The sequence below is a fragment of the Drosophila rhopaloa genome, unplaced genomic scaffold (assembly GCF_018152115.1).
Source record: "Drosophila rhopaloa isolate 14029-0021.01 unplaced genomic scaffold, ASM1815211v1 contig_3, whole genome shotgun sequence".
In the NCBI taxonomy this organism is placed as follows: Eukaryota; Metazoa; Arthropoda; class Insecta; order Diptera; family Drosophilidae; genus Drosophila; species Drosophila rhopaloa.
In genome coordinates this window covers 4200402-4223704 of record NW_025335123.1, presented here as the reverse complement: position 1 = coordinate 4223704, position 23303 = coordinate 4200402, and the positions used below count along the sequence as shown (strand labels likewise).

The 23303-nt window shown below is 40.3% G+C and overlaps 6 protein-coding genes across 8 annotated transcripts in view; 1 reads left to right on the top strand and 5 right to left on the bottom strand.

Moving 5' to 3' along the window:
• LOC108039463 (protein gone early) overlaps positions 1–23303 on the top strand; it is a 31042-nt gene that overhangs the window by 7138 nt on the left and 601 nt on the right. Inside the window, exons 2-10 of one of the 2 annotated variants that reach the window (XM_044461009.1) lie at positions 506–946; positions 1438–1773; positions 1838–2002; positions 19882–20145; positions 20207–20358; positions 20430–20557; positions 21733–22284; positions 22370–22492; positions 22773–23276. In XM_044461009.1, coding sequence (XP_044316944.1) covers positions 628–946; positions 1438–1773; positions 1838–2002; positions 19882–20145; positions 20207–20358; positions 20430–20557; positions 21733–22284; positions 22370–22492; positions 22773–23276 — 2543 coding nt within the window. In that variant the 5' untranslated portion in view covers positions 506–627. Of the gene's footprint in view, positions 1–505; positions 947–1422; positions 1774–1837; positions 2003–19881; positions 20146–20206; positions 20359–20429; positions 20558–21732; positions 22285–22369; positions 22493–22772; positions 23277–23303 lie in introns of both variants that reach the window. The other variant, XM_044461008.1, reaches the window with a different exon arrangement.
• On the bottom strand, positions 3041–4494 carry LOC108039467 (keratin, type I cytoskeletal 9). Of its 2 annotated transcripts, XM_017116490.2 has the most exons (3): positions 4458–4494; positions 3535–4384; positions 3075–3473 (listed from the first exon to the last, which is right to left on the bottom strand). In XM_017116490.2, the coding sequence occupies exons 1-3, from the start codon at positions 4470–4472 to the stop codon at positions 3148–3150; spliced, it is 1191 nt and encodes a 396-aa protein (XP_016971979.2). In that variant the 5' UTR covers positions 4473–4494; the 3' UTR covers positions 3075–3147. The 2 variants fall into 2 exon arrangements, with proteins under 2 accessions (XP_016971978.2, XP_016971979.2); XM_017116489.2 differs by having other exon boundaries at positions 3041–4384.
• LOC108039469 (serine/threonine-protein phosphatase 2A 56 kDa regulatory subunit alpha isoform) lies at positions 5310–6967 on the bottom strand. Its single transcript, XM_017116491.2, has 5 exons — positions 6700–6967; positions 6448–6638; positions 6050–6383; positions 5551–5780; positions 5310–5490 (listed from the first exon to the last, which is right to left on the bottom strand). The coding sequence occupies exons 1-5, from the start codon at positions 6886–6888 to the stop codon at positions 5355–5357; spliced, it is 1080 nt and encodes a 359-aa protein (XP_016971980.1). The 5' UTR covers positions 6889–6967; the 3' UTR covers positions 5310–5354.
• LOC108039472 lies at positions 9090–10094 on the bottom strand. The gene has a single exon (XM_017116495.2). It carries the CDS (start codon positions 9984–9986, stop codon positions 9327–9329), a length of 660 nt encoding a protein of 219 aa, XP_016971984.2. The 5' UTR covers positions 9987–10094; the 3' UTR covers positions 9090–9326.
• LOC108039471 lies at positions 12507–13450 on the bottom strand. The gene has a single exon (XM_017116493.2). It carries the CDS (start codon positions 13370–13372, stop codon positions 12638–12640), a length of 735 nt encoding a protein of 244 aa, XP_016971982.1. The 5' UTR covers positions 13373–13450; the 3' UTR covers positions 12507–12637.
• LOC108039470 lies at positions 16684–18675 on the bottom strand. The gene is made up of 3 exons (XM_017116492.2): positions 18594–18675; positions 17771–18527; positions 16684–17203 (listed from the first exon to the last, which is right to left on the bottom strand). Exons 1-3 carry the CDS (start codon positions 18606–18608, stop codon positions 16929–16931), a joined length of 1047 nt encoding a protein of 348 aa, XP_016971981.1. The 5' UTR covers positions 18609–18675; the 3' UTR covers positions 16684–16928.

Sequence of the window (23303 nt, the reverse complement as noted above, 5' to 3'; positions counted from 1 at the left end):
GAAAAGAAACAATTAGGGTTAATTTTTATTTCAAACTACAATCAAATTGTCCTGATAACGAGTGATTCCAGGAAAAAATACAAATATTTCATAAGCACGAATTTTATCGATTCTACGCGCTTGGCTGAGAAAAATTCTTGGAAAATATAATTTTTTACAAAATATTTTTGCCCACATGGGCAATTTTTTATTTATCGAAATAAAGATTTTTAAGGGGTGGGCAAACCATTTTTTTAACCGCAGCTGTGTATCTGAGACATCAAGTGCCTGCTATCTCTGGGCAATTTTCACTTATCTCCGATGCTCCACATAACGAAAAGGTTTCATTATTGCCAGAGGTAGATGGGTGGTTGGGTGTATGGGTCTACGAGCGTATAGCCCCGTATATCATGTCTCAAGGTAATCTTTTGATTATCAAGTCGGGTAATCCGCCTGGAATTCGGTGTATTTCTTCACTTTGAGAAATTGTGAATAATTTCCTTGTTGTACTCTCGTTCACTTGCAGAGCTACTTTAGAACTGATTAAAAATGCCGAACCACATGAATTGAGGGGGAGACACGACGAGAACCAAGAGAGGCGACAAACAGACAGCAGCTGGAGAAAAATCGAGTGGAATATCATCCACAATGGCCATCAATCAGGGCAAGTACAAGCCAACGATCTGCGCCATCGATGAGGTGGATGACCGCAGTTTCAAAATGCACAATAGCCAGGACGAGATTGGGGGCAAGCAGCAGTTGCAGCAGATCGAGGGCAGCGAGACGGCTCCGCTGACCACCAATCAGCAGAAGCTGCATATGGACGATGGGTCTCATTTGACACCCAAGGATCTGGAGGCGGCGCGACAGGATGCCCTCAATGAGGTCAGCGGCGGTGGAGCCGGCGGCAGGACACCAGCGGCGATCACACCCAACTCCACACATCCTTCGACCAATGGACTAAGAGGTTAGAATCTGTCAACAAAAGCATTTCCCCTTCATATTCCATTCAAAATCATTAAATCCGATCAGTGTAAACCTTAAATTTAAACAGAGTTTTCTATGTCTTTTTTATTTCAATCAATCAATCATTTATAAAAAATAGAATTTTGAGTAATCACACAAGTATAATTGAAAATATAGTTATTCTTTTGCGTTTTCCTTTTTCTAAAAATAAATATGTAAGTGCATATATTCGATTGGATATAAATTCCGGAAAAATAATCAACAGATATATCAAAACAGTTAAAGGTGTTATTTTTGGTAACGAAATCAGTATTAAATTACTTAGTCAAATTACTCTTTCATTAATGTTTGAATTTTTTCCCTTTATGTAACCATTAGTAGTTTTTGAAAAATAGAAACAGATATATTGTGAAGTGTCCCATCCTCATTTCATTAATTTTCATGTTTTCCGTATCCTTGGCCATTGCCCGATGATAGCCTTGCTGCTTCCAGGCCGACGATCCTTCGACGCGCTGATGAGCCTGCCGCGCAAGCGCCGCATCTTGTACGTGACCACCGCCTGCCTGTGCGCCCTGCTCCTGCTGATTATCATCCTGCTGCTGGCCTTCTGGCCAGAGGTGCCCTTCTATCTGCGGGCGCCGCTCTGCCTGGAGAAGGAGTGCGTGGAGAGCAGCCGGCAGCTGCTCCTGTGGGCCAACACCTCGAAGAGTCCTTGCCACGAGACGTACGAGTGGGCCTGCGGCAACTTCGCCAGCGACTATGCCAACCACGACTACTTTGTGATCAAACGCGGCGAGTGGAACTACGAGACTTACAATGAGTATCAGGGTGAGCTACGGTTTACTTATACTTATTTATTATCACATATTTAATTCGTGTTTTGGTTTCACAGAACTCAATGAACTGAATCGCTTCATTTCAATGCTGCCAAGTTCTGGCGAGGGTGCCTATTCCGTGGAGTCCACGGTGAGCAGTCTGTATCGCAGCTGCCGCGAGATCGATTCCCTGGACAAGAGCCAGTCGGATCTGCTCCTGAAGCGGGCCATCAACGCATTAGGTGAGTTCTTGCAATGATTACCTTTAGTATTGGGGGTTATTAGGCAAATAATCTGCTAGACTACTCAAGTCGGTACCATACTTATAATTATCTCCTGTGCAATACAATATTTCGTTAAGTTGGTAATATAAAACCAAAATAAATATTTTAAATGTTCCATTTTGGTGTTTTCCTTTAACTTTTAAATAAAAGATATGACATACTTTTAGGCTTCTTGGTTACAGTGTGCTCGAAGCATCGACAAAAGTTTTAATAAATGTTTTAAGATAAGATTATTACTGTCATTAACCCGTGCGATATTTTTTAGTAATTAAAAGAAAATTTCCTTTAAAAAAAAAACCAGATACAAACCAAAGATATTACAATAGTTTTAATGGGGTTACGAAATGGCTGCTAAACTGTGATATTAAATGAATCGATTTTGACATAGACTTACATTCGGTATTAAAAATAACCGATTAAACTGTGTGCTATTGAGTTGGTTTAACAACAAGTTTTATATATGCTTACAATCCATAGATAGATATTTTGTTTGTTAGGAAGATATAAATAATGAATAAATCACTGTTTACCAACCATATTTTGACGAATTAACGTTGTTTTATTTTAATTTACTCAATCATTAATGAATCCATTCCCGAAATGCCTAAAACTGTTCAGTGTGATTTGTTTTGAGACTAAAACAACCTTAATCGTTTTTTAAATATTTAAAATAATCACGAAATAACCTTTTATACTTTAAGAATGACTTCTTTTAGTGCTGTAATCATTCTTTTTGTTTTTGATTTACTTGGGTCGTATAATCGTATTCCCGAAAATGGTTTCTGGGTAATTTATCATTAACATGGAGAAAAACCTGGGAGATTATGATATATGTATTTGTGCAGCCAAAATTTATCGTTAGACTGTGCAAGTTTTATTATTTATATTACAGTGTAAAAAAAACGATAAAACGATTTCTGTTTTATTAGAAGTTATACAATATGTTTTCTGCATTACCTCCCCCCTTTCACTGAATTAAAAGTATTCTTCATTTATATTCTTCTATTTCGTTTAAAATTTATTTATGCTTTCAAAAAAAAAACCTTTGACTATTGCATCACTGTACAGTAAAATTGTTGCTATGAATCCATACGAGTAATCATCTATTTGCCATTGGGTGGCAGATAGGTGGCACTCTGTGCATTCTTGATGATGGTGGCGCCGGAAAGGGCTCCTCCGGTGATTCCTCCAGAGATGCCGCCGGAACTGCCGCCGGTGGTCGTGGTGTAGCTGCCACCAGTCGAGCCAGTGCCTCCGGAAACGTAGTGAGAGCTGCCCCCAGTGGAGCCAGTGCCTCCGGAAACGAAGTGAGAGCTGCCAGTGCTGGCGGCACCAACAGCACCACCATCCAAGATGCCAACCACCGACTGAGCAGGGGCCACTCCGCCATCCTGGTGCTCTGAGGTTCCCTCGATCCTGTCGTATTCGGCTGCAGAAAAGAGGAGGTGTATTAGTATTGCATCTACGGTGCCATCCTGTTGACGACTCACCCTGAATCTGCTGCTGGGCATGAGAGGCCTCCGCGTCGGTCTTGTACTTGATGAAGAACACCTCCGGCTTGCTGGGCACCGTGGGTGCGGGCGTGGCAATATCGTTGACCTCCAGCTGGTTGTCCTTCTTGCTGAGCACATAGATGACGGTCTTCTCCTCCTTGGGCGCATATTCGGCGGACAGCTTGACATTGGCGTTGCTCGAGGATGGGGCCTTGATGAAGACCACACGGTAGTTCTTCTGGGGACGTCCAATCACCAGGTGCTTGGAACGCTCCAGATTCTCATGCTCTTCGGGTGCGGCGACGGTGAAGAACTGCTTGTGGATGATGGGCTCCTGGAAACCGCGCTGCACCTCCTGCTCCTGCTGCTGCTGGTAGGTGGGTGCCTGATAGCCGGCCAGTCCCCCAAATCCGATGTTGGGCGAGGGTCCAAAGCCGGTGAAGGAGCTGCCGCCATAGTTCGAGGCACCACCACTGCTGTAGGTGGCTCCTTGTCCGCCAGTCGAGTAGGTGGCTCCATGTCCGCCAGTCGTGTAGGTGGCTCCGTGTCCACCGCCAGTCGAGTAGGTGGCTCCATTACCAGCGCCAGTCGAGTAGGTGGCTCCTTGGCCGCCATAGTGGCTGACAGCATGGGGGGCAGAGGAACTGCCCACCAGGGAGCCAACGCTGGCCGTCTGGAAAGCACCCAGAGGTCCGTAGGAAGCCACCGAGGAGTGGCTGGGAGCGGCCAAGAAGCCGCCACTGCTGCCTCCGCTGGAACTAGAGGTGGTCAGGGAACCGGAGACACCACTGCCGTAGTTGTAGCCCTGGGGCTTGGCCTGGCTGAGAGCCACAAGAGTGCAAAGGGTCTAAGAAAAAAAAAAAAAAAAAAAAATTGTAATCCTCTGGTTAATCCTGCGGTTAATCCTCCTGTTAACTTACCACAAATAGACGCATGTTGAGTGGTTTTCAGTTGTTTGCTTTATGATGCTCTCCCTTGATGATTTGTGGCCTTTTATAGCCCGAATATTGGTTCCTCCGCTTCTTACTATTTTTCTATAATTTTTTTTTCCTCGCCGGTTTAATTAATTGCTCAATTATTTGGCTATGCCGAACCTCTGACATTTGACTTGTTTGTCTGCCCCTCTCTATCGCACCCAGTACCGCCGTCTCTTTCACGCTTCCTTTAATGTGACCTGTTGTCCATCGATGTTCGTTTTGTTTCTTTTCGGTGCGATCATAAATCATAGTCGAATACATATTCGCCGGCCGACGAAGTTCATCGCAGGTGGATCAATATCAATATCAATATCGATTCCAATCCCAACAAACCACACGAAATTCGGTTGCATTTTTTCCGTTTTGTCGCATTGTTTCGTGATTATCTACCCTCCATTTTCAAGTTGTATGCAAAATTTTGCATAAAATCCTCGATTGATTGATTGCTCTTTGGCGGTTTATCAAGTATGACGATATGTAGGAACGTGTTTATGTCTTTATTTGGTCAGTATTAAGAAAACATGCGCGTTTGGAGTTGTTAAAAATATAATATTTTATTTATTTCAAGAATTTGTTTCCTACATTACATATTTTACACAACCATCTGTGCCTATTTATGTATATTTATTCATATTAATATTAATATTTACGCTTAGCCTTATTTTAGATACTAAAAAGATAACATTTTGTTGATTATATTAAAGTCTTGAATTATAATGAATTCGCTCCTTTCTCATCAGTTTTTTTAACACTCTTAATCTATAATAAAATTGCTCTCGCTTAAACAAAATTTTTTTTTTCCGTTTTGTTTTCCAATTTTTATTAACGTATAGGCATTCATTATTTTATTTGACTTGCAATGTTAGCCTTTAAAGAATTTGGTTTTCCACCTTCGGAAATACTTCGGAAACGCTTTGATGGCAGTTTTTCTTTTTTATTCCAACGCTCCTCGTGTTCGCGCTTGAGTTTTTTCTCCCTAAAATGTGGTAAACAAAATTATTTTATATATTTTATTGTACTGCGCACTGCAACGTACTTTGCCTTCTCCGCTTTGTATTCAAAGGACAGAGTGTTAAACAGCCTCTTGTTAATTCTGAGGAACATCTTCAATACGGTGAAGACGATGGCCACGACGTCCCGATTCCAGTGATCCTTGGTGACGCGGAACAGGGTGGGTAACATGATGGGCATGATGACCTCATGGTTACTCACTATAAGCACAGTTATCTTCGAGTTGCCCCACAGATAAAGTGCTCGCTCGGCAATCTACAATTTTAAGGACGAAAGTATAACTCTACTTAGCATAAAGTACTATGATCTTCTGGATCTAAAACAAAAAGGTTTCAGACGTACAATAGGTCCTATATAGGACTATCATATATGCTTTTATACAACTTTACTTTTCACAAAACGAGAATCCCATTTCTATTCCTTAGGTATATTTTAAGTAAAGCTAGCTTATCTTAGGTTTGTGAAGTGAAGGGGAAAGTTGAGCCACCCTTTAAAGCACCTACATTCAATACCCCAACTCTCACCGGAAAACTTGTACTCGAAACGCATTTGGCAATCTGGCGGAACAACGGCACCTGGATCTTCTTAAACTCCTCCTGAACAGTCTTTGCTAGAATATCTTCGATCTCGTCCAGGAACAGAGCCTCCTTTTCGGTGGATGTCTTGGGCCAGAACTTCAGAAGGCCTAAAACCACTGTTTCGGTTAGGAGTGGATACTTATCGAGGTATTCCGTAATGCAAAGACGCAACTGAGTGTGGTAAAGGGGCAGTTCTTTGACCTTGTGCATCGGTATTATGATTTTTTCCAGAAATAGCTTGAATTCGGGCTTTAAAGGCAATCTAAGTCCACGGATGATTCTAATCGAAAAGAAAACCGGTGATTAATGGGTGAGACCAGGGGACATAACCAGGCAAAACATACTCGACGACAATATCCAAGAGTTCACCGATTCCATCCATGAACTCCGTTTCGTAAAGGAATCGATAGAATTTGTTGTTCATCTCCTTTCGTATAAAACTCCGCAACCCCACAAACTTTACGTAGATGCGCCGCAAAACCGAATGTAGAAATTCCCGCACTTGAGGATCCTTTGAGTTCAGTTTTTCCAATAGCTGTTTGTTCCAAACCCCCTTATTAAACTTGAAATTCCAAAGACCCTTTTTTTCCACTCACCCTCACGATAATCTGTTGGTCGATCTCACGCTTTTCGGTGGTCACACGGAATTCTGGAGTGTCCAAAACCCGGAAGAAGATATCATAAGCTATCTGCAGCTCAGCCAGGGAGGAATCATTATCATTCTTGGGAATGAAATCGAGATACCCTCTAGAAGCCACAATCTCATCGAAGGTATAAGACATCATGTAGAAAAAACTTTTTGTACAGATTAATAAAAATATAGATTTTTATGTGAGTATCACTATAAGTGTTCGTCGATAGGTGACAGTTTTAATAGTCATTTGTTTATTGATGATAAAAGCATAGGTAATGTGATACCGTAAAAACCGGCAATAAATATAAAGATTTAACAAAACGAATATACGTTGCTTAAGGCAACATATCATTATGTTATTAACAATATTATATAATATTAAAAAATTAAGTTCGGGGTACCATAGTAAAACTATTGAATGGAATTTGCAAAGCAATTTTTTTTTAATTTCGTACTAACTAAAACTCTAATTTTTGGAAAATAACTTTCATTGCAATGCTTTCATTTTCTTTCAGAACTTCTCTTTCAGTCGTTTTTACAACCATTTAAAGTAAATACATACATTTTTTTTTTAATAATAGCTATCTTGATTGATGGACGCAATTTGTTTGCTGTCTTTTTTGGTCAAACAAATGCCTTAAAGAATTGGTTGGTTCTTTTTTTATGGTTCTTTTCTTTTTGCCGGTGATTTTTCTTGACTTTTTTGGTGGTTTTTTGTGTTTGGTTCTTAGAACAGAACCTGCTTCCGTCATGGGACTTTAGTTTGACGTATTAAGCCATTGTTAACAAGAGCTTAATTATGTTGGCGGAATTAAAAAGCATCACTAAGAGCATTATTATTTTTTGAGCCACAGGCGCAGCAATTTATTGGCATTGATTTCTTACTGTGATTTGAATTATGAATTTGTTGTATACTCTTGCATTTAAAAAAAATCATTTCTAAATTCGTTTTCTATTGCTAGGTCTTTTTTGTTAATTGCAATTCATATTTTAAAAATCAAAAGCATTATGTGTTTTATATTACACTTTTACATATGATTTACATTTTTAATTAATCAGATTTTTTGGTTTTCTGTTGTTGCAATGGCATTTCAATTATTGTTGGGTTTTATTTAAAATTTCCGCTTTGATCTTCGAAGCTTTGACAAATCTTTGTTAGCCCATAAATTATATCATTAGTTTTGATACGTTGGCGGCATGGCAAACAAAGCGCCGAAAAGGATTTAAATTGCCCCAAAAAAACGAAACAGGAAATACCCTAGGCACTTATATTATTTTAATATTTATTTATCTATCAGCTGTATAATTTGATAACATTTATTGACAGTATATAGAGTTTCTTTCTTTGATTTTAATACACTCAACAAAGGGTATCCGAAAATATGCATAGATTGCGTTATGTCATGGTCTATTTTTAGTTAAGACGACTAAAAGCAGAAATTCCAAAACCACAAATCGTCAGACGATTGTTTCTTCTGTTTTGTTGATGAAAAATTTCAATATAATTGCCATAATTTGAATGCGTTTTGGGCAGGGCCGTTTTAGGTTTATTGTCTGTGTTTGCGCTTTTGGCCAAAACCAATGTGTGATTTATTTATATATTTTGGCCACCTTGAAGAGATAAATGTTGAAGAGGAAAAGAGGTGTGAAAAGCCACAGTCCGAGACTTAGAACCGCACTTTTTAGTTTTGAATTTTCGCCACGACCTTGGCTTGATTATGTTTTTGCCCAGCCACCAAGATTAATTGCTGCCAAATTGTTGCTGCTGCCAATCAAAAAAAGGTCGCCCAGTTGATGCCCAAAAATGGCTTTAAAAATCCCATTAATTAAATGCAAATGCAAATAAATCCAAAAGAAGATAAACTAGCCGAGCCAAAGAGGAGACACATCATAAAAAAACTGCATTGCCGTTTTGCGGTTTCTTTTTTTCGGTTGCGACTTGCAAAATTTATGCGTATTTTTCAATTTTGGCAAACTATGAATTTTAGACGAAAGTTTGAAGCCCCTTAGTCTCAGACACTACTGTTATAAGAAATTAAATTTACTTCTTTTAAATGTAATTTTTTTTCTATGTAAAATTGCTTTGTAATTTTTAAAGCTTTTGCTAATTCTATAAATGAAGACATACTGTTTATTATTATTATTCACTGAGGTTCTATTTATTTTGTTTGTTGAATTGGTTTTATATTTTTACACTTTATTTGTTTTTGATAAATTTTTTTATATATATTATTCCTTAAACTATTGAGCAATTTTTTTTTATTGAACATTTTTTTAATTTCATTCCATAATTGTATCTAGAATTTTCACTTTTAACATATCATAGACAACCAATACGCTCTTTGCAAACTTCTTCGAAAACCTCTCCTTTGTCACAGGGTCAAAGCACTTTTGCCAATATCTTTAAATACAAAACGCAAATCAGATAAAAAAAAATTCGCAAAAATTATACAACAAAAAAAATGAAAAGAAACCATTTTTATTTACGCGTTCGCCAAGTTTTGTTGATAAATTCGCTTGTGGAAATGGCTTATCAATTATATGCAAATAGCATGGAATATTCAACGATTGGCGGATATAATCGGGGCTTTAGAAAGACCGTTCCGCTGGCGCCAATATTGTGGAGGTGGGTCTATCGTAGTGATATCCAGTCGATTGGTAGGGAGTGGCTGGATATTGAGGGCTACTTAGTGCCCCAATCACCGATTTAATGGGTGCCACATAGGGCGCCAAAATTTCCGTATTCCCGCCCAGTTGATCGTACTGCGTTTGGATTTCCTTTTGGGCAGCCGCCGCCTCATCGTTCGTTTTGTATTTGATAAAGAACACGTCCGGCTTCTGTTCGGCTTGCGGTTTTTCCTGAGGCGCCACAATATCGGTGGCCTCCAGCTCCTGTTGCTTCCGGGTCAAAACATAGATCACGGTTCGCTCCTCCTGAGGCGCCAACTCTGCCGTATACTTCACACGCTCGCTATTTGCTCCCGGAGCTCGAATGAAGATGACTCGGTAATTCCTGCGCGGTTGTCCGATGACCAAATGTCTTGTTTTTGGCTCCACGTCCTCGGGATCTTCGGCGGGTGAGATGCTATAAAACTGCTTGGTTATAATCGGTGCCATGGCCGCATTCGGTGGTGGTAGATAGGAACGCGATCCTTGAGCCCAGGACAGACTTATAAACGACAGGGAAAACCAGACGATTATGTTCAGCATTTCGCGGATTTCAGAAGACAACTGATTTGGCTTTTCCATCTCAGCTTCACTTTTAAAAGAGATCTACTTAGATCGCACAGCCCGATTGGACTGAAAATTTGTGAAAATTAGCTTTCTTACATATTTTTCCGACCGCAAATCGCCCCATTAAAAGCTGCCAAAACAAAAGACTTGGGCAACGAACTTGCATTTGGTCAAAAAATTTATTGTGCGTGAGAATGCGGGAACAGAGAAAAGCTGCTATGTGCCCAGGGTCTTTACATTTCATAATCAACATATTTCCATTATGTTTCGCTACAAACAATAAACAAATTTGTTAAATGTACATATATGAAATTCAGTGAAATAAAAGTCTTGAAATAGCATATAAGCTTACTTTCTTGATTTTATTATTAATGACCCTTGTCAATAAAAATATCCAATGTAAATTAATAAATGATTTATTCAGTATTATAAAATATTACTTGTCTTACTAAAATCCCATTTCATGCGAATTACATTTTTAATCGTTTTCTTTAAGCATGCTGATATTCATTATCAGATGGTTACATACCATTTTCCATCATTCGTTCTTTAATCCACCAAGTTCAAGGCCATCAACGGCCTTGAGAAATCACTAGAAGACTCGATTACTCCAAAAAATCCCCTAACTTCATTTAAAAGCAATTAATTAAAGTTTGATGTTCCCTCTGCCCCGATTAGCTTCGGTTTTGACATACCTTTTCGTTATGCTCTTCTCACATCCCACCGATTTGCAGGTCATTTATCATCGGGTGGGTTTGGATTTGGATATGTATCTCGATTTGCATTTAGGCGGGATAAAGAAGTGCTGCCTATCGCCGGGGCGCATCCATCCAACGCCCTCACCGTTGACTAATGATCTTGGCCAAGTCGCGCTCTGTTACCATCTGCATCTTTCGGCCAATTCCGATTTCCGATGGCGATTTCAGTTATTTGTATTTGGTTCGCAGCCTCGTCGCTGATTAGTAGATTAATTTGAGCTCTTTTTCTCGTTTTCGGCTCGTTGTTGTCAACAAGAGACAATTAAAATATCAACAATGGCTGCGCGGTATTGGCAACTGACTTCATCGTGTGTGTGTGCATAGGATTTCCATAAATTGACGCGTAATTCCCACACTTTCATGTCGCATTTAAGCAAAATGGTACAGCTAATTTGATTTATGCTCGGTTTTATTAAGAAAAATTGTTTGGCCATACGTCGTGGATGGATAAGGCGATTGAGTCTATGAAGATGTTACCTCTAGGTCGTGTAGTTATTTCATTAGGGTCATTTCTAAAAAACCTTTGGAACAGCTCAAAAGATAATGGTGTGACTTGGTTGGGCAATTGGTTTTATCATTTATTGTGCTTGTAACTAGCCTCGGAATACATTAACTTCTTATGATAAGGTCATTATAGTGACTAGCGTTTAATTAAATACAAGTTACAACATTTCATTTTCACCTCATTTGTTATTTATTTGGTTCGGTTACAAGAACAAGTCAGCATATCAATAAAATTATATATAACTTAATCATATTAAACTGGTTTAATTACCTACAAAAAGTAAAAATGAAATAAATATTTTAAACTTTTTAACAAGCTTAAGTGACAGTTATTGCATTATATGTCCACATATTTTGCAATCCCTAACTTGACGTAGTTTTAATTTTCTCACACATTTATTTATTGTTGCAATTAAATGTCAATTAATATAAAATGCCAATAAAGAAGAGATAACCTGCCTCATGTCCAAATTGGTTTGTACTTCGTTGTTTTATTTCCTCGGTTCAATTTCACGATTAGTGGAGTATCTTGGGGTGCCATTAGCTCCGATTCAACATTAATCAATAGATCTTTGGCCCGAGTTTATGCAGCGTCAGTTTAATGACCCAATCAAACCAACAAAAAGGGGAAAAGCTAAAACCAAAATATAAAACTCTACTATTTAATTAAATTTGATGAGCTTATTTTGATTTCTCACTTCATTTAAGCTAATTTCTGTTGGAAATTTTGACGGCAGCTTTGGCTGTGTGGCTTCGATTTGGATTCCGATTTGGATTTGGACATATTGAAATGTGACTGCTGATTTGAATATCGGGGAAAACAAAGCCGAAATGTTTCTGCTTCGATTTATTTTTGACTTTGACTTTGATTTGGATTTCGACTTTAATTTAATTGCGCCGAAGAGACATTTCAATTTATTTATACGATTTTTATTAATTTTTTAAACGACTGACCTTAGGCAGCGTGCACAAAGCAAAAGGGTAAAAACTGATTTGATTCTTGTTTTTACTCAAATTGGCCTTTTGAAATGAAGGCTTATTGAAGTCATTAGAAATCACTGACTTACCCTCTCTTTGTTTACTATTAATATGATAGTTTTTATTATTTTAATTATTTTTTTAGGCACACATGAAATGAAAGTAAAACTCGATTAACTCTTTTGTTTAACTAAATAAAATGGTCAGTCATTTCACCAGGAACCCTATAAAAAATATAAACACATTTCAGAATTTTTTTTAATTTAAGCTTTTTATTAACAACAGTTCAATATAACAAAAAAAAAATACAAAAAAATATAGAGTGACTTCTTAAAAATATGCAACACAACAGGGTTCGAGAATGAGGGGAGGGGGTTTTTGTTTCTGATTTTGGGGTGATATAGGGATGCAGCTAGTGCTAATCCTCTAGTGCTTCAGCAAACTGGGCAGATACTGGGCACTGGGCGCCACTGCCGGCGGGCGGTTGGCGATCTGGCGGTAGTTGTAGCTGCCATCGGCATTCAGGCCATCCAGGCTTCCGATCACCGAGGTGATGGGGGCATTGTTGTCCTCCTGGTACTCGTTGGTGCCGCCCAGCTTGTCGTACTGACCCTGGATCTCCTGCTGCGCCTGCTTGGCCTCGTCATCGGTCTTGTACTTGATGAAGAACACCTCCGGCTTGCTGGGCTGCGTGGGCGCCGGCGTGGCAATGTCACTGGCATCCACATCGTTATCCTTCTTGCTCAGCACATAGATGACGGTCTTCTCCTCCTGCGGCGCAAACTCGGCCGAGTACTTCACATTGGCATTATCGCCGGCCGGGGCCTTGATGAACACCACCCGGTAGTTCTTCTGCGGACGTCCCAGCACCAGATGCTTCACCTTGCCATCGTTGCTGTGATCCTCGGGTGCGGAAACCAGATAGAATTTCTTATTGATGATGGGCGCCTGGGTGGTGCTGGCCGGGGGCAGGTACTTGTCACCGCCGCGATGCGGCTGGATGCTGACCAGGCCACCGGTGGAGCCGCCGATGAGGCCGCCCGGCGAGGAGCCGCCTCCGATGAAGATGTCCGAGCTGGGCTGCTCGTAGCCGTACTGGGGACGGGCCTGGGTCGACGCCACCAGGATCAGGCAGCTCACTAGCACTTGTTGGACGAACATGGTTGGTGGTATAATCCCCTGGCGAATAATCCTTAGTGGTTTTTGGTTTTTAGTTTTTTGGTTGCTTCGTTGACGAATTGCGGCGAGGCAATGATTGCATTTTGGGCCGCTCCACTTGTCTTAAATATGCTCCGGTTGTCCAATGGATGCCGCCTCTGTCGGCGTCGCCGTTTGCCGTTTATGCAAATGCAAATGCCGCATATAACATCACCCAAGCTCTCGATCCGAAGCGTCTCTGGGCCTATGGGTCTTGCGATCTGACCTAAAATTTATTCAAATTAGAACGAACGCAGCAGCAGGCCAGGTCGAAACCGAATCTGAAACCAAATCTGAAACAAAATCTGAAACAGAAACAGAAACCATGGTTTACATTCGACAAAGAGTCTTCTCTGGCATTGAACTTGACTGTGCCGGCGGTGACCCTGGGTGACGACTGGGCATTCACAATGGATTAGCAAATATCTAAATATACGGCTTCATAACTAGTTGCTGCGTTATAAATGCCTGCGAAAAGTATTGAATGGGTGGGCCTAGCGAATCTCATTAAACGGCACCTCATCATCACTGGCGGGATCAATCTTGGCCACAAACACGTTTGCTGGGTTTTTCTTATTTTTTTTTTCTACCGCTGCTCACGTCTGTCATTAGTTTCGGGCCTATTCGCCCATCAATTAATTTGCAAATATCTATAACAGTTGGATTAATCAATGAATATTTAAAGCCTGAAAGTATGAACGTTTCGGATTTAATCTAAAACTTTCGGGGATTGCAACAGGTTGAGGCGGTGTCTAATGTCTTAGGGAATTATTTTTGTGGTTCTTTATATCAAAACAATGAAATTTATGGAAGGAATTTATAACGAATTTAACGAGGTTTGATATTCCAACATGCGACCATTATTTCGCACGGTTTTGATTAAAAAAAAAAACCGAACTGATTTTTTTCGGATTTTGGTCAACATAATTTTCATAAGAGGTAGAATCATGATTTTTTTCAAAAAGTACAATTTTTTAGCTGTGAATGCCACTTGATTGGATATTTTACAACGAATTTAAGGAGGTATAACATTCCAACAAGCGAACATTATTTGGCAGACTTTTGATAAAAAAATCGAAAAATCCAGCTGTTTTTTCCCGGTTTTTGGACAAAATAATTTTTATTTGTATCTCTTTTTAATTTTAATATTTTTTATATTTTTATCTCTTTCAGTTAAGCTTGAACTTATTTTATTAGAAGTTTCCACTAATTGGATTTAGCACGTTATATCATTGTAAATTAGTTCTTCAATTAACAAAAACTCATTAGCCGAAATAAAAGCTTAATTTTTAACACGAGCTTATTTTCGCATTGTAGTTTCTTTTATTATGAATAACTTACAATTTTTCTGTTGCGAAACTTACAATAGTTATTTTAATACTGTGATCTTAAACAATGTCTTTTATTTATACAAATTTGTTTTCTTTGGAGGTAAATGTTTAAAACACAAATTCAGAACTCCAATTACAACATAGTCGGCGAACTTTGATTTAACTTAAGGATAATAAATGAAAATTCAAAAATAAATGAAAGGAGCTAGCTAAATTTTTTGTTAGCTGAACTCTTCATTTGGTGTAGGTGGTATTTGAAGCACCTTTATGTTGTTAAGATATGGCAAGATAATAATAGTAATGCTATTCTGAATTGAGTTAAATTTAATTTCCGTTGCCTAAAAAGATCAACACATTATCGCTTTGATTAGCCCTCTTGTTCGCTTGCCGGAATTTCCCACCGATTTCGGGCGATGTTTCGCTATTTTTGTCACCATAAATGGTGACCCCAACGCAAAATCGATCGCTGACTCAGCGAAGTAGCCGGGACTCGAACCAACATTCACCTGCCGTTTTGGAGGTCGCATAAATATTGCCAAAATAAACACATAAAACATAATTTGCACTCATCGAGCATATTTGAATAATGCCTTTGAATGGATTTATGGCCCCGGAGATTGATGACAGAACATAAACGCATAAAAACGGATTGACAATTTTGTGGCAACAATGAAGGCGATTGGAATGGGTAATGCATATTCTAACCGATTTCGATAACGACTAGACTAATTTAGCCATTAGCCGATCAGCGATCACAGATCGCATATCGCCTGTGGATTATGGAAAACCGAACAAAATGATAATTATCAATTAGGCATTCCATATTTATAACCACCTGCGATCGCTCGCTGTGCTGGAAATTTATGTAACATTTTATTGATGATGACAGTAATAGAAATCGAATCGAGGGACAAATCTTTGATCTTTCGATCTCAATCTTCTTCGGACCTCGGGTCTCCGTGGCTACCGTCCGTCGCGGCGTTTTATTTAGTAGGTGTGATTATCTTTATGCAAAAGATCTGGCCGCCGCCCATTGATATGCAGATCCGTAGATCTCCGAGAAAGATACGGAGATAGTATCTGATTGTGTCTTTTTTCTTTTTTTTCAGCGCCCTGTAATTGATAATAAATTGATTTTGGGGCGTGGCCCGCATCGAAACCCATTTGCCGCATAATATATCTAGTATAGCTAATTTTTATTTAATACCCTTAGGTATTTTAATGCGACTTGCATTGGCCCGAAAGCGACCTTGGCGGACTGGGGCTTGCATACCGATAGTGTTAGCGATTCCGATTCCAATTTCGATTCCGAGTTGAGTTTCTTTTAAGTCGCTAATTTATTTACCCGAGTGCGAGTGGCTTCGCCTCCGTTGAGTTGAGTTGGCCCTCCGAGATTGGTCGGCGGCACATGGGTTGAGCGGGCCAGTCGATCGGGTTGAACAATTATGAGCAGCTTGCCAAATAGTTGACGCTGTCACATAGATTAGGTGTTTTTTTTTTTTTTTTTTTTTTGGGCGACATCGCGGGCTTACCGATTATGCAAGCTGCAGGCGGTTTAACGGGTCGCTCATCCAGGTGATGGACTCCAGGGTTTTCCAAATTTTAGGTGTAAATTAATCTTTGATTGTTCATATACACATTCTCCGGTTTCAATTCCTTTTTAATTGGTTTCATGTGAAAATACATCTTAACTTTAGTATTATAATAGCCTTAAATAGTATTTAATTCTTGCTTTGTCATTTGGAAATTTATCTTCGTTCCAATGTTTAAATACTGTTTTTGCTTTTTTCTTTAATTTAACATTAAATTTGAGACTGTGGGGTGTTTTAAAACTAAAACGTTGTTAAGTTGTAGTATTTCTGTTAATCCTAATAACCATTTATTCTCACTTTGTCGATTTCCCAACCAAATAAACAGGGGTTTTACATTTTTTGAATGCCTATAAGACTTATATTTTATTTAAAAAAAAAAATGTACACAAAAAATATGAATTAATGCCGAAGGCAAAACTAAATAGGAAAAATCGCAAAGGTTTCCCCGGCGGAATTCCACTGCAATGGAGCCCAAACCCAAGGGACGATCCCATCCAGTCCGAATCCCCCGAGGCTCCAACAGTGTGTGTCGTCCAGTGGCAGTGGATGTGGGGTGGTGATGGAGGATTGAGCATTGCTGGTGACCCGGAGATTCACCTACTTCCTCACTGGCCTCACGGGCAGGTAGGTGGCCTGGGCATTGGTGCCGGTGGTCACGGTGCTGATCACCTGGCGCTGGCTTCCCTCCGCGTCGTAGGCTGATCCGCCATCCGCGATCGGGACTCCGCCGGTGCCCACGATGTTCAGGCTACCGCTGGCGTCGGTCACCACGCCGGAGGCGCCATTGTCGCCCAGGCTGCCGATCACGGAGGAAACGGGAATCACACCCTCGTTGCTGGTCTCAGAGCTTCCGCCCAGAGCATCATAGTTGGCTGTTTAGTGGGCAAAATATTTAGTTGATTTAGTTAAGTGGTTAAGTGAATAACAAATGATTACTAATTATTACATTATTTTTATAGAGTCTCGAAACTGTGTTATTTGCTGAGGCGTCTTATAATAATAGTCACAAAATTAAATTGTTTTTAAGTGTCAAGAGTAAAGTATTAATAAGTTATAAAAAGTTCTGAAGAAAAAATTAAGTTCAGATTGTTAAAAGGATGTGTTTTTTGCTTACTATTACTATATAAATAGATTACTGAATCTATCTATCTTACTCACAACAACGTACCACAGATAGTATAGAATTTTGTAGATTTTTGTGACTACCTAGTATTTTCTTACTTGTAAAATTAAATTCTAAAGAAAATAAAATATTATTTCAATTTTTAAGAGATAGTTTAGAATGTAACTGTCCAACTTCTTTGGATTATAGTTACTGCAGCTTTGTCGACCACCTAAACTGTAACACTAATGTATTCGAACAAGGTGAATCCTTTGCCAAAAGTCTAAATTCATGCTAATTCCCACTAGTCCTTGGATAGCTTTATTGGTGTACTCACCCTGAATGGTCTGCTGGGCATGGGCCGCCTCCTGGGCAGTCTTGTACTTGACGAAGAAGACCTCCGGCTTGTTGGCCACCGGACGCTGTGTGACCACCTCGGCGCTGACATCCAGGGCGTTGGACTTCTTGGACAGGACGTAGATGGCGGTCTTCTCCTCGACAGGAGCCACGTTGGCGATGATCTTGGCCTTGCTGGTGGTGGAGGTGGGGGCGTTGATGAACACCACACGGTAGTTCTTCTGGGGCCTGCCCACGTTCACATAGCGCACGATCTGCTGGTCATCGTGATCCTCGGGAGCACTGTGGATGTAGAAGTGCTTGTTGATCTGGGCGGGCTGGAAGTTGGCCAGGTGGCTGATGTACGACTCCTGCTCGTTGTAGTTGATGGTGGGACCGGGCTGCAGACCGGCCAGGCCAATGTTGTCGTTCACGATGGCGCCGCCGCCGCCGGAGGAGGACTCCAGCTGGTAGTTGGAGCTACCAGAGCCGCCAACCTGGTAACTGATGCCGCCCGAGGAGCCGGAGGAGCCCAGGTTCAGCTGGCCAAGGGTCGGTGCCGAACTGAAGTAGTTGGTGCCAGCGGCGGTGGGCTGGTAGGAGGTGGTCACCGTGGTCAGGGGAGCGCTCACCACCTGGTTGGCCACCAGGCTGCCGCCGTTGTAGCCACCTGCCTGGTAGCTGTAGCCCGCCAGATGGCTGACATCCGGACGAGGAGCGGCCAGAGAGCCGCCGATCACAGCCAGAACGGCCAAAACCTATTGGGTTTCGCACTCAAAATTAGACGCTCAAAAAAAAAAAAACCCTTCGAGATTTGGTCTTACCACAAACTGCTTCATGCTGAACTTGGACTTCGTAGGATGGATGGGTAAATGAGAAGGAGGAGCAACTGTTGCCCTGGAGCTGTTGCACTGGATTGATATGAACCACAGTCACAACTGTCACCTTTTATACCGCCCAAGATTCGCCTTTAATTGAAGTTAATTAAAGTGGTTTGCAATAAATCGTTAAAAAACTATAACATCGAAAACCCCAAAATCGAAAATCCAACTCAACGTTATAACTACAAATCCGGCTAGCACGGCTGGTATTTTTATTTATTTATTTATGTTTCTTTTTTTTTTGGTATTAATTGCCGCAAGTGCTAATTGCAGGTGTCAACAAACTGAAAAACAATCAATTTCTATGTCTGCATGTCATTCGACTGGATGATGAAGCTTGCGAGGAAGAAATCGGAATCATTTAGGGGTCAAATGATGTATCATATATGTATAAAGTGTAGTCGTCGGTGTGATGAGTGATCCAGATTAGTTGCAAATCATTGAGAGATTCCTTCAAGACTTTAGTACTCTTTGTATATGACTAAGAAACATTCCTAAATGCGATCGGTTCAAAATATCTATATAATTTTTTGGTATTTTATCCTATTATTGTATTGCTCTTTATAATGATACCTTAAGTCAAGTTCTTAAATATTATAGTTTCCAATAAGGTTGTTTTACTCTTAATATCAAATAAAACAACAATTATTTAGAGCATTTTTTAATACTGATATATTGATTGGCAACAAGCTTTACAATTAATTAAATTAAAAGTAGATATTAAAAAAATTTTAAATTATTATTTAGGCTTAACTTTGCCTTATTTTAAAGCTGCTTTCAATTATCTTCCATTTTTACACTGAATATCAGAAATATACTTGAAAATACGGCATTTATATCTTTGGAAAGAGTATATATGATTCCCTTTTTAACTTCTCAAATTCTCCATTTGTTTTTTGTTTTATTTCATTTTTGGTTAAATATTTTATGATTGCAAGAGAAGACGGGACTGAGCGCCCTGAAAATTTCAAGCAGCCAAACATTTTAGCGTCTTTAATTGCCATAAACCACCGATATTCGGCTATATAAACTTGATTGTATGTGTATGCGGATCTATGCTATAATGTGTGCATGCAACCGATTTGTTCATTACTGATTTTAAGGGTGTTTGATTCTGGGGAATTTCTATTAGCGCATAGTCAACTCTAGGGGATTTCCACAGAGAACAGTCGCCAAGAACCAGAACTATTCGCATGATTCCACTAATTTCTGTCTCCTAATTAATTTCCAGATGGCTGGCAGGCATTTCGCGAGTCCAATCGACTGCAATCCTGGGACCACAAGCGGATTATCGTACTCATCCAGGCCAAGTACGGGATATTTCCGTATTACCGCGTGAGCGTGGAGAACGGCTACAGCAATCCCCACGACTATGTGATCACCCTGGACGAGGGCGAAATTGGACTGCCGGACAAGTACTTCTATGGCAACGATGCCGACGAGGAAGTGGTCCGGGGTTATAAGCTGCTCCTACGGGACTTCGCAATCAATATGGGTGAGCTATTCCCCAAAAACCTTTGAACCTTGTACTATATTTATTTGATTTACTATTTAAGGAATCGTTTCCCGGGAGGCTGATCTATTTGCGGATGACATTTTCCACTACGAACGTCGTATTGTGAATCACATTGCGGATGCCAAGGCTAGCGGAGATCGCCAGCTGAATAAACTAATGAGTCTGGCCGAACTGAAAACTAAAGCTCCTTCGGTAAGTGCATTTAATTGAGGATTCGTTAAAAATGTATATCAATTATATTTATTATTATTCTTTCCCTTTAGTTGCCCATCTTGGAGTCCCTGCAGGCACTTTTTCCAAAAACTAAAATTACTGAAGACACCGAGATTTTGGTACGCGATGTAGAGGTTATGAATGCTTTGTCTGTTTTACTCTCCACCTCGGATAAAAAGTAAGTTGAACATTATGTTCAAGTGGATATCTACTAATATACTAGAGATATTTGTTGGCTGGACCTTAAATTGCAATAAAGGCCGCATTTTTGGATAGTTTTGTTTTTTATGCTATTGCTTAAATAAAGCTGTGTTGTTATTTAAATTGTGTTTTCAACTAAATGTTAAAGTTTGTTTAAGCTTTCTTAATGTTAAAGAATATTAATGTGCATTCTTTAGCTTAGTTAACTAAGTAGTTTCCCTTTCACATAAACATATTAGGCCATCACATATGTATATATTCTTGCAATTTTTTTGGCATTTAAGTAAACGGTTTTATCATTTTTGTTCACCTCGCTTTATTAATTAACAAGAAAGGAAAGCTAACTTCGGGCGGAGCCGAAGTTGAAATACCCTTGCAGAATATTCTGTAAATTATATTCTCCAAAATTATTCATATGATGCATTCTTAATACTAATAAAAAATCCCAACTTCCTAACTTTAAAAACAACAAAGTTATGGCATTTCCAATCGTTCAGTTATATGGCCGCTATAGGATATAGTCGGCCGATCCCTATGAAATTTGGTGGGTCGGATTGATTGGCCAAAAATAAAACCCATAGAAAATCCCAACTTCCTAACCTTACAAACACCCAAGTTATGGCATTTCCGATCAATCAGTTATATGGCGGCTATAGGATATATTCGTCCGATCCTTATGAAATTTGGTAGGTCGGATTAATTGGCCAAAAATAAAACTTATAGAAAATCCCAACTTCCTAACTTTAAAAACACCAACGTTATGGCTTTTCCGATCGTTCAGTTATATGGCAGCTATATGATATAGTCGCCCGATCCGGCTCGTTCCGACTTATATACTACCTGCAATAGAAAGACAACTTTTGGGAAAGTTTCAAGCAGATAGCTTTAAAACTGAGAGACTAGTTTGCGTAGAAACGGACGGACGGACAGACGGACAGACGGACATGGCTATATCAACTCAGGAGGTGATCCTGATCAAGAATATATATACTTTATAGGGTCGGAAATGTCTCCTTCACTGCGTTGCAAACTTTTGACTGAAATTATAATACCCTCTGCAAGGGTATAACGAGCTAAAAACTCTTATGGGTATATAGGGTAGAATGAAGAGTAAATTTGGTAAAATTGTTAATCAAATCATTATATTTTTAGACCAATTAACAACTTTATTATTTGGTCGCTGGCCCGTCAAATGCTACCGCACTTGTCCAAGGAGTATCGCACCCTGGCGGAGAACTTTGACCATGCCGTGTATGGACGCACCGCCAGCTATCCCAGGTGGCTCATCTGCAGCAAGGTGGTGCGAGACTGGCTGCCCTTTGCGGTGGATGCACTGCAGCAACAGCCGCCAAGGCAGCAGTTTGACACGGCGACCTCGAATAGCAAGGGATTGAACAAGACGCAAGGCAACGAAGAGCTGCTCCGGCTAATGTTCTACAGTCTGCGGAATCAGCTGAAGGATTCTCTTGACCAGGCCAAATGGCTGGACCCGGCGGCCAGGCAGTTTATCCAGAAGAAACTAAACGAGATGCGGCTGCAGTTTGGCATACCCGATGAGGTCTTGGGGCAGCCCAACTATCTCAAGCAGTACTACACCGAACTGATGCTGACCAATCTGTATTTTGTGGAACACTTGGAGTCGATTTGGACATTCCGTCGCACACGGATGGAGAAGAAGCTGGGCACGCTGGGCATGGTGGATGTGTAAGTCTTGCGCAATGTGCATCTTGTGATCCGAAAACTTTCTAACACTTTCTCCTCGTTCCATCCATCCCGCTCTGTTTGGCAGCATTGTTTCCGAGATGTACACAAGGGACAATCCAGAGCCCATTGCCTACTCCAACAAACTGAACATGCTGCTCGTGTCTAGAGTGTTGATTAGCTCAAATTACTACGACTACCGATATCCTGTGTATGTATGAATAATGTTGTATGAAGCCTATTACATAAAACTATTGAGCGTGCACCAAAAAATGTAAATCAATGATTTATATTATAATATACAAATCAGGGTTAAGCTTATTTTTATTTTCATATATCCCATTAAAATTTAAAAAAGGAAAATTATTCATTGCCTAACTAAATTAATAATAGTTTCTTATTGGAATTTAAGAAGTAGATTGAGCATTAAATTAAACAAACCCAAAGGTGTATATTTTTAATGATTGTTTCTCCTTTTCCATTTCGTGCAGAGCTGTAAACTTTGCCCGCATAGGCACCGATATACTGGAGGCCCTGATCGATAACTTCTCCACGTTCCTGCTGCAGTTCAACACCCAGAGCGTGGACATTAGTGATGGCATACCGGAGATCCGGTATGCCCAGCCGGATGTGAATTGTCTGGCGGCGGGACAGCCGCCTCGATTGGTCCACGAACTGAACGATCTGTCGAGCAGTGCCCTGAAAAGCTTCCATGTGACACTGAGTGCTGCCCGAACGGCGGCCAGGGCGTTGAGTAGCTTTGTGGGTGCCATCGATGCGGGCAGTGCCATCCAGGGATCGGGAATCGATCAGGTCAACACCTATGAGGCCCTGGGACTGACCAGGCGTCTGCGGGTCCCGGGCCTGAGGTCTTTCAACGAGAACGAGCTGTTTACGCTGGCCTACATGCAGCAGCACTGCAGCACCACAATTGCGGACAAGGACTACGCCAGGATCAAGCCGCATGTGGAGAGCCAGCTGGCCGAGAGTTATCTGTAAGTGGTTGCGTTTCTAGCTGCATT

Excerpts from the sequence above, each read along its gene's own strand:
- LOC108039470 (XM_017116492.2), bottom strand. Across the intron at positions 17,204-17,770 it reads TGCCCAGCAGACCATTCAGG|CCAACTATGATGCTCTGGGC; the intron begins GTGAGTACACCA and ends CCCACTAAACAG.
- LOC108039471 (XM_017116493.2), bottom strand. The coding sequence starts at position 13,372 with ATGTTCGTCCAACAAGTGCTAGTGAGCTGCCTGATCCTGGTGGCGTCG.
- LOC108039469 (XM_017116491.2), bottom strand. The coding sequence starts at position 6,888 with ATGATGTCTTATACCTTCGATGAGATTGTGGCTTCTAGAGGGTATCTC. Across the intron at positions 6,384-6,447 it reads CTCTTGGATATTGTCGTCGA|AATCATCCGTGGACTTAGAT; the intron begins GTATGTTTTGCC and ends CTTTTCGATTAG. Across the intron at positions 5,491-5,550 it reads TACAAAGCGGAGAAGGCAAA|GGAGAAAAAACTCAAGCGCG; the intron begins GTACGTTGCAGT and ends ACCACATTTTAG.
- LOC108039472 (XM_017116495.2), bottom strand. The coding sequence starts at position 9,986 with ATGGAAAAGCCAAATCAGTTGTCTTCTGAAATCCGCGAAATGCTGAAC.